This window comes from Anolis sagrei, chromosome 4 (assembly GCF_037176765.1).
Source record: "Anolis sagrei isolate rAnoSag1 chromosome 4, rAnoSag1.mat, whole genome shotgun sequence".
NCBI lineage: Eukaryota > Metazoa > Chordata > Lepidosauria > Squamata > Dactyloidae > Anolis > Anolis sagrei.
The window spans coordinates 75849669-75867251 of NC_090024.1; the positions used below are offsets into that span (position 1 = coordinate 75849669).

Sequence of the window (17583 nt, forward strand, 5' to 3'; positions counted from 1 at the left end):
CCGAGAAAAGCATCCCGCTGACTGGATGAAAGTGGTTAATGCCTCACTGAAATCTGGAAAACTTCTGGTCCCAAGCATTTCAAATAAAGAAGACTCAACATGTAACAGAATTTTGAGCAATGCTGTTCCAGGGGAACATGTAGGGGAAAACAGGTTAAATGGTAAATCTGTAATTAAATCTCTTGCACTTTCCTTAGGTGGAATTCTGATGTATGGAGCGCTCCTTCTTTTTGAATCTGAATTTGTCCACGTTGTTGCCATTTCCTTCACTGCACTAATCCTGACTGAGCTCTTAATGGTTGCACTTACCATACGAACTTGGCATTGGTTAATGGTGGTAGCGGAAATCTTCAGTCTTTGCTGCTATGTGGCCTCTCTTGCATTTCTAAATGAGTATTTTGGTGAGTAGCTGTCCCATGCATAATGTGTAGTCTCTGTTGCTCTGTCTTCAGGTGCCTTGTTTATGAAACTGCTTCACAACTGATATTGAAGGAGTATACTGTATGATACTGATTACACTTGAGAGTAAATGCTATTGTCTGTACCAATTAGATCTAGTTTTGTTGAAATTGAAGCATACGATTGTAAAGAAATGTATTTTCATAGAAAATAAAAACCTGACCCTTCTGCTAAGGGCTTATCCACACCCAGTAAGATCCCTCCATCTCCACAAACAGAAATCCAAAGCCTGTTGCCCATGTAGGACTACTAGCCTCTGTCTTTTCTTTGACTAATACAGATTTAAAAAGTAGTGTTCACTTCTGGAATGGGCCACAGAATGAAGTTTTAAGGGAATGATCTCCAAATACCTTTGAATCTAACCTCTTTCAAACTTTTCAGAGCTTTTTAATACATTCTTTTATATGTGTATATATCTTCTCTTATTTCTTTGTTTTTCTATGAATCTGTCCTTTCTTCTTCCATCTTACTGGAGCAGGCATAGGCAGAGTGTCTTTTGGAGCTTTCTTAGGTAGGTATAATTGTGATTTTCTTAAAACATAAGGTTCACTGGCGCATTAAAGCAACTCCCCCCCCCCCCCAAAAAAAAGCTAGGAATATTAAAAAAATAAACTGCTCCCATTCACATAGCAGTGATTTCAAATACTTGGGTGGAAACAGATTTATGGTTTGGAAAAGGCTACTTAAATTATTAATTTTGTTGCTTAATTTATGTTTTACATGTTTAAAACTCATAGTGAAGTGTGCATTTAGCCTGAAGGAAAAGATGGGGAGGGAAGGTGTGAACAGAACATAAAATGTGATCATTACTTTTTATAAGGAATATTTTACATTTCCAAATTTACCGAATTTGGAAATGTAAAATATTCCTTATAAAAATAAGCCAGAATGACAGTATGTTGTTAATACAGAAGAGGATTTAAAGGTATACTGATTTCAGCCAGAATATTATGTGTTCCAGTTATTGTTTGAAATAAGGATAGTTTTGTCCTGGAACCATCTTCATTTACACAAAGGAATCCAGTAGCTCTTATCTGTTTTTTGTCATGCTTGCCTCTGAGAAATGGCATGAAACTTTCAGATGTTTCCTTTTATTTATTTATTCGTTTGTTTGTTTGTTTGTTTACAATATTTCTCCCCCACCTTTCTCGAACCTGAAGGTGACTCAAGGTGGCTTTACAACATAGGCAGCTATTCGATGCCATTAAAAAATGTAAAAATTACAATAAACATTTAAAACAGAATTATGAAAACATATATTAAATATGTTTTTATTTATATTATATTAAATATATTAAACCCTTACAAACATATGAAACCACTACCTTCACTATTAGCCTTGTCGTCCAAAAATATTGTCTAAGCTGTTCCAGTATTTGGTTTCACATAATTCTGTGTTTATCTATTGCACTAGGTTCCCTAAGGCTTGTTCAAAAAGTCATGTTTTCACTTTTCTATGGAAGGTCAGGAGGAATAGGGCTGATCTAATATCCCTAGGGAGGGAGTTCCACAGCTGAGGGGCCACCACTGAGAAGGTCCTGTATCTTGTCCATGCCAGTTGCGCCTGCGAAGAAGCCGGGACCGAGAGCAGGGCCTCCCCAGATGATCTAAAACTCTTAGATGGTTCAAAGTGAGAGATAGGTTATTTTAGTGTTATTTAAACCACTCTCAGGTCGGAGTAATAACAACAACAACAACAACAACTTCATTTATACCCCACCCTATCTCCCTGAGGGGACTCAGGGTGGTTAGTGACAAAAGAAAATATTTCTAGGAAAAAGCAAATAGTTGTGTACAACACTGTCCTAAAATATCCAGCTCCTGGCATATTATCTTCCTTTCAAAAAGATAGTGACAGTAGTACAGTGGTATTTATTGATATTACTCGTGGATGTTTGTCTCTTTTTTATAATGTAATTTTCTTTTTTTATGCCTGTAGATGTTGCCTTTATCACAACTGTGACCTTCCTGTGGAAAGTGTCAGCCATCACTGTAGTAAGCTGTCTTCCACTTTATATTCTGAAGTACTTAAAACGTAAATTTTCTCCTCCAAGTTACTCTAAACTTACCTCGTAAAAGTGACTGAACCCCTGGGTTATTTTTCCACCAAGATGACTCCAGCTAGGAATTGCTTCAAGGATTCTCATTCTACTTCAGCGATATGTTAAAGGAGAAAAAAGGAATAACAAGAAAAATTGAGTAAACAGAGCACAAAGGAGACAGAAGCATCTGATAGGAGTTACAGTGAAATTTATTAACAGAACCGTTTAAAACAAGTACATTTCATTTTATATGTGACTCTTTTAAACTTCTAAGTTGGAAGTGCTTTTGAATTTATTTAATGGCTACTGTAAAGGATTTATTCCTCCTGCACTATTTTTCTGCATATAGAACAGAAAACATTTTTGCTATAAGCCCATGATTTTGGAGCAGTTGCATTCTCTCACAGAACAAGTCATTCATTCATAAGAAGTGTAACAAGCCTAGAAAGTGTAAATGTCATTGTATTTGCTGCTATATGTATCTCTGATATATGCACTATATGAATTACAAACAGCTGTCCACGTAGCACAGTGTTAGTTTGGGATCTGCGGTCTCGTTCCTCTGTGCTCTCCATTGCTATGCTGCATTGGGGCATCTCAACCTTTGGCAGCAGCTTTTCCATGGCAAACGGAGCCAACTTGCACACAATGTGATGAAAATAATGTTCTGTACATAAGTCCTTTGTTCTGTACAGACTGCCACAGACTTTGCTGTTCAGTAAATGTTTTATAAGTTCCTATCTGCTTTTGTATTGGTAAAATGGCACTCAAATATCAGCACATTAGATGACAATTCGTTTTTCAGAATTATACTTTTATGACACAGTCTACCAAGACTGGGTTCATTTTACTTGGGGCTACAATAAGCCCCAATAAATTGAAAGATTCTTTAAGCCAGTGGTTCTAAACCTGTGGGTACCCAGATGTTTTGGCCTTCAACTCCCCCCTGGTAAACTGACTGGGATTTCTGGGAGTTGTGGGCCAAACTGTATTTATTTATTTATTTATTTCAGACATTTATATCCTGTCCTTGTCACCCCTGAGGGGGACTCGGGGTGGCTTACAACCGGCAACCATTAGATGCCAAAAACATTAGTTAAAACAGCAAAATTGAAACATCCATTTAAATTAAGACAACTCCAAATCCAGAGTCATTGTCCAGGGTCTGTCCACTGTCAATTATAATCATTTCCAATTGTTATCGCTGCATCTGCTGCTTGAATGCCTGGTCCCATAACCAAGATGTAAGTTTCTTCCTAAAGGATAGAAGAGAGGGGGCCGGCCTGTTTTCATTAGGGAGTGAGTTCCACAGACCGGGGGGGGGGGGCACCACCGAGAAGACACTGTCTCTTGTCTCCACCAATCATACTTGCAAGGATGGCAGGATCAAGAGCAGGGTCCCCCGTCCCCCCACCTCGTAACCTCTGAGGTGGGTTATGACTGAGGACCCACAGGTTGAGAACCACTGCTTTAAGCAGCCATGCTTAATATATTATGTCCAAATATATCTATCTGCCTTCCCCTGCTTGGACAGGATTCCTCCAGTGATTTCAACAGAGGGAGCTGATAACACATAATTCTTTTTTCACATACAAACTGACTTTCTCAGTTTAAATTAATGAGGGTTCCCCCCCTCCCCACTCACATTATGTGAGCATAAACTGTACATTGAATTCTGGGTCAGGCACGTACAATGCACATTGTCTGTTTACTTAAGGTTACTCAGGTAAAAAAAGAATAACATGGACATGATAATGGTAGAAAATCCACCATCTTCCAAAACATAATTTGTGTAATTCTGAGTTACTGCAAGAAAAGAAAGTGACACACCGTAATTTGATGTACCCTTGAAAAAAAGATATTCTTTTATGTACTGTTTTGTTACAGGTTACATTTTCCCCCCACATGCTGATTCTTTTCTCTTTTTTCCCCTCAAGTAATACAGGGATCAGGTTATTCAGCATAGTCGGGTATCCATCAAAGGAACAGCCATGCTTTGCTAAATGAGAATTAATTTGTACGTTTTGAGCTGTTAGCAACTATGTTGTATATCATCTTGTTTTGCTCGAGTGTCTCACAAGAAAGCCTTTTGTAGTACCAGCATCTTAAAAACTCTTGTTATAATGATACTGAACTTAAACACTCCCAGAAAAAGACTGTTGGCAAATTATCTGAGCTTCAATCCACTCCATTTATTTTGCTTTTTTAAAAAAAGACTTTTCAACCATTCTTCATTATATAAAAGCAATAAAACCTCATTTCTACCAAATATTATTGACGGTTTGTAAATTAAATGTGTTGAGTAGTATTTATTTTTATGCTGTATTCAGTAATGTTTTGTTTTTATTTTAGTGACCTTATAAACCATCAGTTAATCCTAATGCCCACTAGATGTCACTGGGAGGTGGGTGTTTTATGTGCTAGCACACTGCTTTGCTCCTAATATGTGAAACGTGCAAAGCTTTTTAAAAATGCTACATTTTAACTGTTGCTGAAAAATAAATCTAAAATATATTCAGTTATGTGGGAACAGTTCTGAATAAAAAATATTCAAAGTAGCAGCTGATTAACAGAGCAGTCAGCCATATTATATCCAGGGTCCATTGTTATTGTCATTCCTTATTCGTATATTCCAAGCAAACGATACTACCATCCTTAAATTTGGTATGTGAACAAAATTTTTAATGATGATGCTTGCTCATCTTTTCCTATAAAATGCCTTTATTATGGGATAAATTAATTTTAAAAAACCACAATCAACCTGACCGATCAAATGCAAGTAGTTTTTTTCTAGCATAGCTGTGTACAAGAATGCCGGTATATAAATAAATGTATTGTGTATCTCGTGTATATAAATGTGTATATATGTACATTAAAAATTGACTGACAATTATGTGTTGTGTGAGGGCATTGTGTAAAACGTGCATGACTAGGAAATAGTAAATTCCAGATTTGATTTCAATATGGTAATTTTCCTATTACTGTACCTTCTTCTCTGCCTCTCAGATCTCGCACCTATGCACCTGCACCACTTCACTGCAGTTTTCAGGAGCAAAATCTGAGAGGCAGAGGAGGAGGTATGGTAATAGGATGCAAGGACTGGTCAGATAGGTAAAAGAGCTGTGTTTGTCTGGGCCAAGAGCCACTCTATCTCTTTTTCCATACCCCGGGCGTCCCGGAAGCCTGCAGCTTGCTCCACCCTTCACTTACCCCTTCCTGGTGAGGCGCCTCTTCACCTCACCATCGGGACCGCATTAAGTCCACGAATCCTGATGAATGGATTTTCTTCTACCGTACTTGTATAGTGTCACCCTTAATGCTTTCATACAGTTGCTGCATACAGCAGGGACACGGCCATTGCCATTTTTGATCTTCCCCCACCATATGCGGCAACCACAGATTCTCCAATCCAATTGGAAGTGTCAGCACCTGCTCTATAAGATGACTCCCGTGTATAAGACAACTCCCGTGTATAAGACTACTCCCGTGTATAAGACTACGAAAGTAAAGACTTTCGGTATATATTTCAGATTTCAATATTAATGTCAAAAATACGTAGTATACGTAGTATACGTATTTATATAAGACTACTCCCACATATAAGACGACCCCGCATATAAGACGACCCCTGACATTTGAGAAGATTTTCTTGGGTTAAAAAGTAGTCTTATACACCAGAATATATGGTACAGCTGAGTGTTTCGCATTTTAAAATACTGAAATATTACTCTATTGACTGAAGCCACTTTCAACGGCTTTACACTGGAAGAGTTTGCGTTATACCCTTATACATTTACAGTATATATTGTATACAACCCTTAATGATCAGAAGGTTCTATGAACACAGTAAGCTAGATTTATATTCCAAATAGCAAAAAATAACTGTATAATGTTTCAAAAAGCCATCCATCTGGTCTGGTTCTGAAATGAATTACTGTATATACTCAAATATAAGCTTTGTTTTTCAGCCCTATTTTAGGCTGAAAAAGTCCCCCTCAGCTTATACTCAAATCAAAGTTATTTATTATTTTACCCGGCTATTATTATTTTATTACATTTATCATTTTACTCTATTATTATTATTATTATTATTATTATTACGTTTATTATTTTACTCTCTTATTACTGTTATTATTACATGTCCATTATTTTACTCTCTTTATTATTATTGGAAGCATACATAAGCACATTTATATTGAAGAAGGTTAGAATAATGGTTTAATCAGAGTTAGGCAGTTTTATCTTAAATTACAGTTTTATGTAAATATTCAAAAACATTTAAAGAATGCCTCTATTGATGTAATTGTATTGTTATCTATTTTTATTTTGAAATTTACCAGTAGCTGCTGCATTTCCCACCCTCGGCTTATACTTGGATCAATCCGCTTTCCCAGTTTTTTTGTGTTAAAATTAGGTGCCTCGGCTTATATTCAGGTCGGCTTATACTCAAGTATATGTGGTAAATGTGTCATTTTATACTAAGCCAGCTCTGAACCAGTTAACCAAGAGCACTCTGATCTGATTCCACTGGAATTCCACTGCACACAATTCAGCATCTAAAGTTTTCTGTTCCAAGTGCAAGAGAAATAAATAGTGTTTTTAAGCAGGGCACATGCAGTCTTTTTCAGTATGTGGACAACATCACACTGCATGATAGGACAGCTTAAGCTGAAGAAATTCCCACTTTCTCTGCAATTCCTATTTTTGTGATTATATGACAGTTTGCTTCCCATTTGATCCCAAAAAATGTTTCTGATTTTATATGTTTTATTCTCCAAAATCTTGTGAGCAAACAAAGAGAATCAAGTCCCACTCATTTGTGCACACTTTGTTCTTACTGCACATTTGCAAATCTAGGTTGGCATTATTGTAATTATTATTATTATTATTGCTATTATTATTCCGTGGAAATGAAAATAATAATAAAACAAGGCTTTCAATGTGCTAGCTCCCCTGCAGGGAGCAAATCAGCAGTAGGGAACAGAGACGGCACAGTCCCAGCATTATATGTAAACAAACAGGAGGTACAATATCTTTTAATGCTGTTGAAAAAGCATAGGAATTTCTCTGGTAAACAAAACACAGCCAGAGCTATATGATTCCCAACCAGTATTAACTACCCAACAGATGCCCTCAGCAGGGTTCACAGCTGTCATTGTATGAGTAGGATTTTGCTCAGCCAATTGCAGGGGAAAATCTTCTCCTTCAGATACCAAACTACAGTCAAAGGCCTATTTGCCACTCCGTCAGCTGAAAAGCCATAGATTTGATGAGTGCACTCGGCAGCAGAGTCAGCACAGTCAGATGCCTGGAACAAAAACATTCATGAAGCGTTTTACAGTCACATGTCCCTCCCTTCTGCTGTTACTTTTATTCCAAATTAGGGTTCAGGCTAATATTCAGAAGTCTGCCTTTGCTTTATTTGTGAATTGAGGGTACATTTATAATGTATTTAAAAACACAAACAAAGTTAAAAACTTGGCATTATCCTAAATGTCCTTTGACCAGAATCTGGCCACTTGGAGTTCCTCCGGTGTCGCTGTAAGAAAGTCCTCCATTGTGCATGTGGCAGGGCTCAGGCTGCATTGTAGTAAGTGGTCTGTGGTTTGCTCTCCTCCATGTCGTATGTCATGGACTCCACTTTGTGGCCCCATTTCTGAAGATTGGCTCAGCACCTTGTGGTGCCAGAGCACAGACTGTTCAGCGCCTTCCAAATAACCTAGTCTTCTGTGTGCCAGGGGGAGTCTATCATCTGGTATCAGCTATGGTTTGAGGTTCCAGGTTTTAGCCTGCCACTTTTGGACTCTCGTTTGATGAGGTGTTCCTGCGAGTATCTCTGTAGATCTTAGAAAGTTATTTCTTGATTTAAGGCATTGGCATACTGGCTGATATCTGAACAGAGGATTGGCCAGAGATGTCAATGCCTTGGTCCTTTCATTATAATATATAAATAATAAACTTGATTTATACCCCATCACCATCTTCCTGAAGGGACTCAGGGTGGCTCACAGAAGCACTACCAGTGCCGAATATAAAATATTTATTTATTTTTTTATTTATTTATTTATTTATGTATTTATTTATTTCGGGTACTTCTACCCTGCCCTTCTCAACCCCCTAAGGAGGACTCAGGGCGGCTTCCAACCGGCATACGTTTGATGCCTACAATTCAACACAATAAAATACATAGTTATAAATAGTTAAAACATTACATTAACACAATAAAAAACCAGCCTGGTGGCCATCGTTTCGCCAAGTCCGTAATTAATAAATTCATTCCGCTTATCATAGTCTGTTTCCAAAGCTTTAGTCATCATTGTCCTTGTCAGTCTGCCAGATTACCCAAAGGCCTGGTCCCGTATCCATGTTTTTAATTTCCTTCTGAAAAAGAGGAGGGATGACGATGATCTAATTTCCCCGGGGAGTTAATTCCACAGGCGGGTGGCCACCACCGAGAAGGCCCTGTCCCTCGTCCCCACCAATCTCATCTGTGACAAGGGCAGGGCCCCTCCAGAAGATCTTAAATTCCTAGGTGGGACGTAGAAGGAGATACGTTCGGACAGGTACACTGGGCCGGTGCCATATAGGGTACATAGTTACACTGCTCATCCAGCAGATATTTCAGGATTTCCCCGCTTAGCCCAACTTGGAGATAGCCATTTTTTCCTTAGTGGTCTTCCATCAAGTACTAAGCAACTGGACCCTGCTTTCCTTCTAAAACTGCATGAGTTCAGGCGTGTTCGGGGTGACATGATGGCACCGCCTCAGACAAAATGGCTCCAGTCCAAATGCACCAACTTGAAAATGACAGAAGGCATTGCAGTAGATTTGTGTGTGTGTATGTCAGGAGCAACTTGAAAAACTGCAAGTTGCTTCTGGTGAGAGAGAATTGACCGTCTGCAACAACATTGCCCAGGGGACACTCGGATGTTTTTGATGTTTTGCTGTCCTTGTGGGAGGCTTCTCTCATGTCCCTGTGTGGGGAGCTGGAGCTGACAGAGAGAGCTCATCCATGCTCTCCCCAAATTCGAACCTCTGACCTATCGGTCTTCAGTCCTGCTGGCACAAGGGTTTAACCAATTGTGCCCCTGGGGGCAATGGCATTAGATGAGGTGCAAAGAAATGTTCAGTCAACATTATACAGAGCTGAGGAGAAAGAGGACAGCCTGTTAACAGAAAAGGTGACATCCACTTAAATCTATAATTGTAAAATAACTGATACAGATATCCAGTACATGTGGGTTAGATTGAAAATTCGAAAACCATGATCTCCAGAGAAATAAATTTTGATGAAGACTCTGCATGGGAAACATAGCTCTGACATAGTTATGATTCATCTCCTGATCTAACCCCCTAAAGTCCACCTCATCATAAGCAATTACATTTTGCCTGGAGAAAAGCAAGATGCATCCTCACTCAAGGAAGACAAAAGGAAGAGAGAGCCAAATGGAGACAGGCCGCATGGCCAGACCAGGGCAATAAAAATATATTTAAAAGAGGAAGTTACCTTATCCCTCAAGATAATCACATTGCTAAGTATTCAAAAGGGGATGAGATAGTGGCATGCAGGAAGAGTAAGGACAGAGCCCCTTCTAAGCCCCTTCTTGAGATAGGCGTGCATAGGTAATTTCAGGAAGGAATCCCTCACTCTATTCTATCTAGGCTAACTACTCATTGAGGGCTGGAGACTTGTGCAGTCAGGGATGAAACCCAACACTTCATTTCATACAGTTTGGGGAAAAGATGGAATCTCCCACAGTCAAGAAGCAAATACTTCCTTCAAAGCATGGAATAATTCAGGCAGATATTTTATTTATTTATTTAAAACATTTATATTCCGCCCTTCTTATCTTGAAGGGGACTTAAGGAGGAGCCAACATACAAACGGCAAACATTCAATGCTGGGACGTGAATTCATTATATGCATGCATAAACATTAAAAACATTTGTCTCAATATTAAAATACACTTTAAAACCGTCTTGATCATCTGCATCTAATCTAATTGGCCTGGTAAGGTACCGCTGCTTTATTGCACTGTCCTGAAAGCTTATTCCCACAGCCAAGTTTTTACCATCCTTCAAAAAGACAAGAGGGAGGGGCCCGATCTGATTTCACCAGGAAGGGTGTTCCATAGCCAGGGGGCAATCACCGAGAAGTCCCCCTCTCGATCCCACCTATTGCACTTGTAACAATGGCAGGATGGAGAGGAGGGCCTCCTCGGAGGATCTTAATCTCTGCAATGGTTTATAGGGGGAGATGCGTTCTAACAGGTAAATTGGGCCAGGACCGTTTAGAGCTTTATAGGCCAAAGCCAGCACTTGAATACAGAGACCCCAAGACAGGTTGTAGTAGAATAAAGTAAGAGGTCACCTGAGTGAGAAAATATATCAGTAGATGACTTCACCAATTAGAGAAGCAAAGAAGGGATGGAAAGAGAGATTAGAAGAGCTGCAGCTGGTGAGAAAAAATTATCAGATGGGGAAAAACCATTTGAAGATAAAACGAAAGTGAAAAGGCAGGTGAATAAAAGGACAGCAGACAGAATGCATGACCAACAAAGTAAATTATTTTAGAGACAATTAGGTGTCAGTACAGTTACAGTACTGACAATATATTCATTGATTTTAGGTAATGCTTCTGAAGATATAGGATGCACTAGTTCTGAAATCGAGATCTAGAGGGAACAGTGAGGCACTGGTCAACGCTGGCAAGAAGATTTCAGAGGAAGTTCAGAACTTACTGTAATTGTACCTTCTTTGCTTGTATATTGTTGTTTGTTATTAATATAACAATGGGATACCCTCCACTGAGATCTTTTGAAAATGAAGGCTACAATCTAATGCCCACAAATCCATCTTTTTATCATTTACTGTTGTCCTCATTTAACATATGAAAATGGTGACTACTATCAAGTCTTGTAAAGTTAGCAAGAGAAGACAACTAGCAGTTTGCAACGTAGTTTGCATTGATATAATAATAGAGTAAGGTGTGTTGACAACACAGGCACCTCATCATACAACACAAGAATCAGATTCCTGGAACATAAGGTGTTTTGGACAACCACTTTCGGGTCCCTTTATGATGCTAAATAAATGCAGTGTTCTTCCTCCACCCTTCATCACTATGGCCCAACTCACTTTGCACAAACATAAACCGTAACTCCCTTCCTGGCAATATTAGATCAGCCCCTTCCCTCCTGTCCTTCAGAAGGAGGGTGAAGACCTGGCTGTGGGACCAAGCCTTTGAGGCACTAAGAGAATGGTGTCCTGAGATGGTTTTAAGCAACTGATTTTAAAGTGATTTTAATGTTTGTGTATGCTTATGGTTTTATGTCCCATCATTGAATGTTTACCATATATATGTTGTGCTCTGCCCTGAGTCCCCTGTGGGATGAGAAGGGTGGAATATATATATTTCAAATAAATAAATACATAAATAATATGAGGTGAATTTTCCTCCATAATCGTAAAGTCATGGTTGGCACTGCACTGATATATCCCATCATGAATATTTATTTGCCCTATGAAGAGCAGTTTAAAAAGCTGTTTAAAAAGAGCAGTTTAAAAAGCTGGGCATGTTTAGCCTGCAGAAGAGAACACTGAGAGGAGATATGATAGCTATGTATAAATATGAGGGGACGTCATAGGGAGGAGGGAGCAAGCTTGTTTTCTGCTGCCCTGGAGACTAGGACGTGGAGCAATGGCTTCAAACTACAGGAAAGGAGAATCCACCTGAACATTAGGAAGAACTTTCTGACTGTGAGAGATGTTCAGTAGTGGGACTCTCTACCTCAAAGTGTGGTGGAGGCTCCTTCTTTGGAGGCTTTTAAACAGAGGCTGGAAGGCCATCTGTTGGGGGTGCTCTGAATGCAATTTTCCTGCTTCTTGGCAGGGGGTTGGACAGGATGGCCCACAAGGTCTCTTCCAACTCTATAACTCTGTGATTCTAAAGCCATCCGTCACTGGAAAGATTTTGTTCACAAGTGCAATCCACACAGAATCAGAACGAAAATATGCTATTTTATATGCTATTTTTCTGGACTACAACTCCCTGGATTTCCCATTCAGCTTAGCCAAAGGCTATGTGGGTTAGTAGATTCTTGGAGCCACCGTCCTTAAAGTATAACCTTTCTGAGCTCTGCATAGAACCACACAATATACCTTCACACAAAGCAGTGTAACCCTTGAAGAAAATGTTTTTATTGCAAGTCCTTCCAAGGCAACAATTTTATTCTGAAAATATTTGCATATTACATCGGCTGGAGCAGAGTTTATTACTTGGAACCATCATAGTAAAATATCCGATCTGTTTCACAGTGCTTGAAGCAAGAAGCAGCAGTTCCGTGAGGCACAGCTTTGTACACTATACTGTGCAGAATGGTTTGTTAGGTTTGGTGTGTATTGAAAGCAGTTCAGCCCTCTTGGATCTCAAGCACCCTTAGAATACATGTGGACAACTTCTGCCCACTCCTACCCTCCATGTTGTTAAGACTGCAGCTTCCGACCATCTCTCACAACTGACTGTGAGAACGGATGGGAGTTGAAATCCCGATGCATCTGCAAAGTCAAAACCTACTCATCCCTATATTGGAGGAAGGCGGATGATCTCTCCGTTCTCCTTGTATAATAATCTGAGAACCAGGTGAATAAGGAGACAAAATGATCTCAACTTTGTACTTTGGGAATAGCAGTCTCATTGCTTTGTTTACAGGGAGATTCATCCTGTTGCAGAAATTTTGCAGAAGAGAGCGATTTTGGCCTGCATCAATAGGAGTATAGCGTCTAGATCCAGGGAAGTCATGCTCCCCCTCTATCCTGCCTTGGTCAGACCACATCTGGAATACTGTGTCCAATTCTGCGCACCATAATTAAAAGAAGATGTTGACAAGCTGGAATGTATCCAGAGGAGGGTGACCAAAATGATCAAGGGTCTGGAGAATAAGCCTTTTGAGGAGCAGCTTAAAGAGCTGGGCATGTTTAGCCTGAATAAGGCTGAGAGGAGACATGATAGCCATGTATAAATATGTGAGAGGAAGTCATAGAGCTGTTTTCTGCTGCTGGAGGACTAGGACACAGAACAATGTTGCTTCCAGAACTAGGACACAGAACAATGCTTCAGAGAGCTTCAAGAACGTAGAGACTCTCTGCCTGGAGTGTGGAGGCTCCCTTTGGAGGGTCCTTGTAAACAGAGACTGGATGGGCATCTGTTGGGGTGTTTTGAATACGATTTTCCTGCTTCTTGGCAGGGGGTTAGACTGGATGGCCCACAAGGTCTTTTCCAATTCTATGATTCTATGAGAGAGAGAAAATCCAGCCATACTTCTTTCAGAATGCATTTTTTTTCTTCCTTTCTCTCTCCTCTCTTACCTCCTTTTCCTCTTCTTCCTCCCTTTCTCCTCTCCTCCTTCTTCCTCTTCCTCTTCCTCCTCCTCTTCCTCCTTCTTTGCTCTAAGAGTTAAGGGAAGAAGTGTATTGTAACATAAGCACCCTACTCACCTGCCATCTGTCCAAAAGCAATTACTTTGAAATGGCTGAAGAGCTTGGAAAGAAGTTATACCTCAACAGTAGCCACAGACAAGCCATAGTCACTGAACTACTACTCAGTAGCACAGACGTCCCTCTTCTTGACACAAAGTTAACTCATTCTGCCATCAAGATACATGACCACAATAAGCTGTTGAGTTCTTCAGGGGAAAGAAAGGCAGGTTTTAGACCAGAAAAAGGAGGAGGAGGAGCAGCAGTAGGAGGAGGAAGAGGGGATACGCTGAGAAACAGCTTAAAGTTAGATATGAGAAAGGCTGCCCATGTATAGTCTGTGTATACTTTTACTAAGGCAGCCATTAGGAAGTTATGTTTGTTTCTTTGTTGCCAGTGTACTGTAAAACTGTAGCCGGAAGTGCTGTAGCAGATGGTGTATGGGACTAGCAGGAGACACCAACCGAAATGGTCCCCTGTGCCAGGTTTAAGGAATGTGAGCTTCCCATCTGTCCAAGTCAGCATCAAATACTGATGAGGAATAATGGAAGATGTTGTCCTACAATATCTTGAGAGCCATGTGGTCGTTATTCACTCCTTGACCACTTCTCCCAATTCATCATCCTCTTAGGGCAGTCGTTCTCAACCTTCCTAATGCCGCAACCCTTTAATACAGTTCCCCATGTTGTGGTGACCCCCAACCATAACATTATTTCCATTATTACTTCATTACTGTCATTTTTCTACTATTATGAATTGTAATGTAAATAATGGATATACAGTATGTATTTTCGTTCACTGGAACAAATTTGACACAAATACCCAATACACCCAAATTTGAATTCTGGTGGGGTTGGGGGGGGGGTTGATTTTGTCATTTGGGAGTTGTAGTTGCTGGGATTTATAGTTAACCTACAATCAAAGAGCATTCTGAGCTCCACCAACAATGGGACTGAGTCAAACACAGAACTCCCATGACCAACAGAAAATACTGGAAGGGTTTGGTGAGCATTGATTTTGAGTTTTAGAGTTGTAGTTCACCTATATACCAATCCTCAATATACCCAAATGTGAACACTGGTGGGGTTTGGGGAAAATAGAACTTGACATTTGGGAGTTGTAGTTGCTGAGATTTATAGTTCACCTACAATCAGAAAATTCTGAACCACACCAATGATAGGATCGGGCCAAACTTTTCACACAGAACTCCTATGCTTTGAAGGGACTCACTGGCGTGAGCCTCCCTCCAGCCTCACACAGTCTCCCTCCCTCACACATACGCAGCACGCCTGCTCTCCCTTCCCAGGTTGGAGTCTCAAAACCAGTCCTCCCTTTGGCAGAGAGGTGAGCTGAGAGGCCAACCAGTCACAGCAGGAGGAGGCCTATTGGTGGGAGGATTCACTGTCTGTTTCCAAAAAGGAAGAGAAGGACAAGCAGAGAAATCTTTAGCCTTCTCTGCCAAAGGGGTTCCTAAGACCATCAGAAATATATATCTGAAACCCCCTCATGATCCCCCCAGGGGTTATGACTCACAGATGAGAAACACCGTCTTAGGATTATTATTATTATTATTATTATTATTATTATTATTATTATTACATGGTCCTAGACACTTGGGAAGTGTTCAACTTGTGATTTTGTGATACGAAATCCAGCATATAGATCTCGCTTGCTGTGACATACTGTGTTTTTGTGTCAGTATAATAATAGTAGTAGTAGTAATAATAATAATAATAATAATAATTTTATTCTTGTATCCTGCCACCATCTCCCCAAAGGGACTTGGGGCAGCTTACAATGGCACAAGATGCCTAAAAACAGAACATAGAATAAACAAAATATAAAGTACAATAATTAAAACATCTGTGCATATAAAAAACCATCCAAAACTCAGTAAAACTGTGCTCATGAACCAGTGGCAGTAAGCTGCTGTAAATATCCATTTATAAAATAGCAAAAGAACCATCTGAAAGTTCTTGAAGAACCAAGGATCATTGGATGGCATGGAGGGAACTGACATTGATCTTATGGGGAAGGGGCGACAGTCATGTTTCTTGACTCACCACAGGCACCCTCTTCCTCTTTTTCTCTCTTTTGTGGTCTGTGAGTCAACCTGGCTGGCCGTTTTCTCCTTGACTTTGTGGCCTGCTCATCATGTTCACGGCTTGACTCAAGTGAAGTCTCAGCCTGAAATGGAGGAACAAGGAGCCATTTCCACAAAAAGAAACCTCAGTCACCAGAACATCATGTGGCAAGAATGAGTGAGAAACAGCTGGTAGTGAGCAGCAAACCATTCCCAGCAATGCTCTGATCCCATACACATTTGATAACTTCATATTGACGAAGTTTTGGGAAGTAGAGAAAACTTATCAGCAACGATCTGTATATTAATCAAGGAAAAGGGGTTTCTCCCTTCCTAATTTTTGTGTGTTTTGTGACTGTGGACTAGTTCACAGCATGTGTTATGGAGTCCTCATGTGCTGTTCCTATCAGAATATTTTCAGTGACTGCTCCCAGGCTCTGCCATTTCTTTCCTAGAGATGCTGGACTGGAACCCTCCTTGCTATCTTTTAAGAAGACATTTTGGTTGTGATCAGGCCTTACATAATGGTCTGTATCGTCTTTCTGATGCTTTATTTCTTATTTTGAACAGATTTAAATTTTATTAATAGTTTGGTTACTTTCAAAGTTTTTGTATGAGGTCGATGGGGCAATGTTTGTTTTAACAGTGATAAACCATCTTGAATTCTGAAGTGGGGAAAAGATGGGAAATAAATAAATGCAATAAGGTAAAGGTAAAGGTTTTCCCCAGACATTAAGTCCAGTTGTGTCCAACTCTGGGGGTTGGTGCTCATCTCCATTTCTAAGCCAAAGAACTGCCGTTGTCCATAGACACCACCAAGGTCACGTGGCCAGCATGACTACATGGAGTGCCATTACTTTCCTGCCGGAGTGATACCTATTGATCTACTCACATGTTTTCGAACTGCTAGGTTGGGAGAAGCGGAGGCTAACAGCGGGAGTTCATGTTGCTCTCCGGATTAGAACCTGCAACCTTTCGATTAGCAAGTTCAGCAGCTCAGCAGGTTAACCCACTGTGCCACCGGGGGCTCCAAAATACAATAAATAAAGTAAAATAAATGGGCAAGGGTTGTTGATTGGCTCCTGCCCATGTGGCTGAGTCACTGGAATGCCTTTCTAGCTGCTTTGGAACCACTTAGAGGAAAAGATCTCCCACATAGCTAAGGGGAGATCATTTAAAACCACCCCTCGGCTGTGCTCTTGCCCCAAGAAACCCCTCACCCTTGCCCTGAGGACTGGAGAAAAGGGACCAGGTCTGGTGATCCAGAGCCCTACCCCATAACCAGCTATATAAAATCTTATGTATTCAGTTTGGTCCATGGCCCCTTCCACACAGCTGCATAAAATCCATATTGAAGTGGATTATATGACAGTGTGGGCTCAGATAATCCAGTTTAAAGCAGATAATGTGAATTATCTGCCATGATATTCTGGGTTATACTTACTTACTTAGGTGATCCCTCATTGTCCGAGTAAGATTGTCCTCCAACCGTGGTGTCCTGACAGTACGTAGGTGACTGTGGAG

At 40.2% G+C, this 17583-nt stretch overlaps 1 protein-coding gene across 2 annotated transcripts in view; it reads left to right on the plus strand.

The window, feature by feature from the left end:
• Positions 1-5394, plus strand: part of ATP9B (ATPase phospholipid transporting 9B (putative)) — a 143580-nt gene extending 138186 nt beyond the window's left edge. Inside the window, exons 28-30 of one of the 2 annotated variants that reach the window (XM_060774947.2) lie at positions 198-401; positions 938-970; positions 2399-5394. In XM_060774947.2, coding sequence (XP_060630930.1) covers positions 198-401; positions 938-970; positions 2399-2535 — 374 coding nt within the window. In that variant the 3' untranslated portion in view covers positions 2536-5394. The remainder of the gene's footprint in view (positions 1-197; positions 402-937; positions 971-2398) is intronic. The other variant, XM_060774948.2, reaches the window with a different exon arrangement.
• Positions 5395-17583: the final 12189 nt, after the last annotated feature.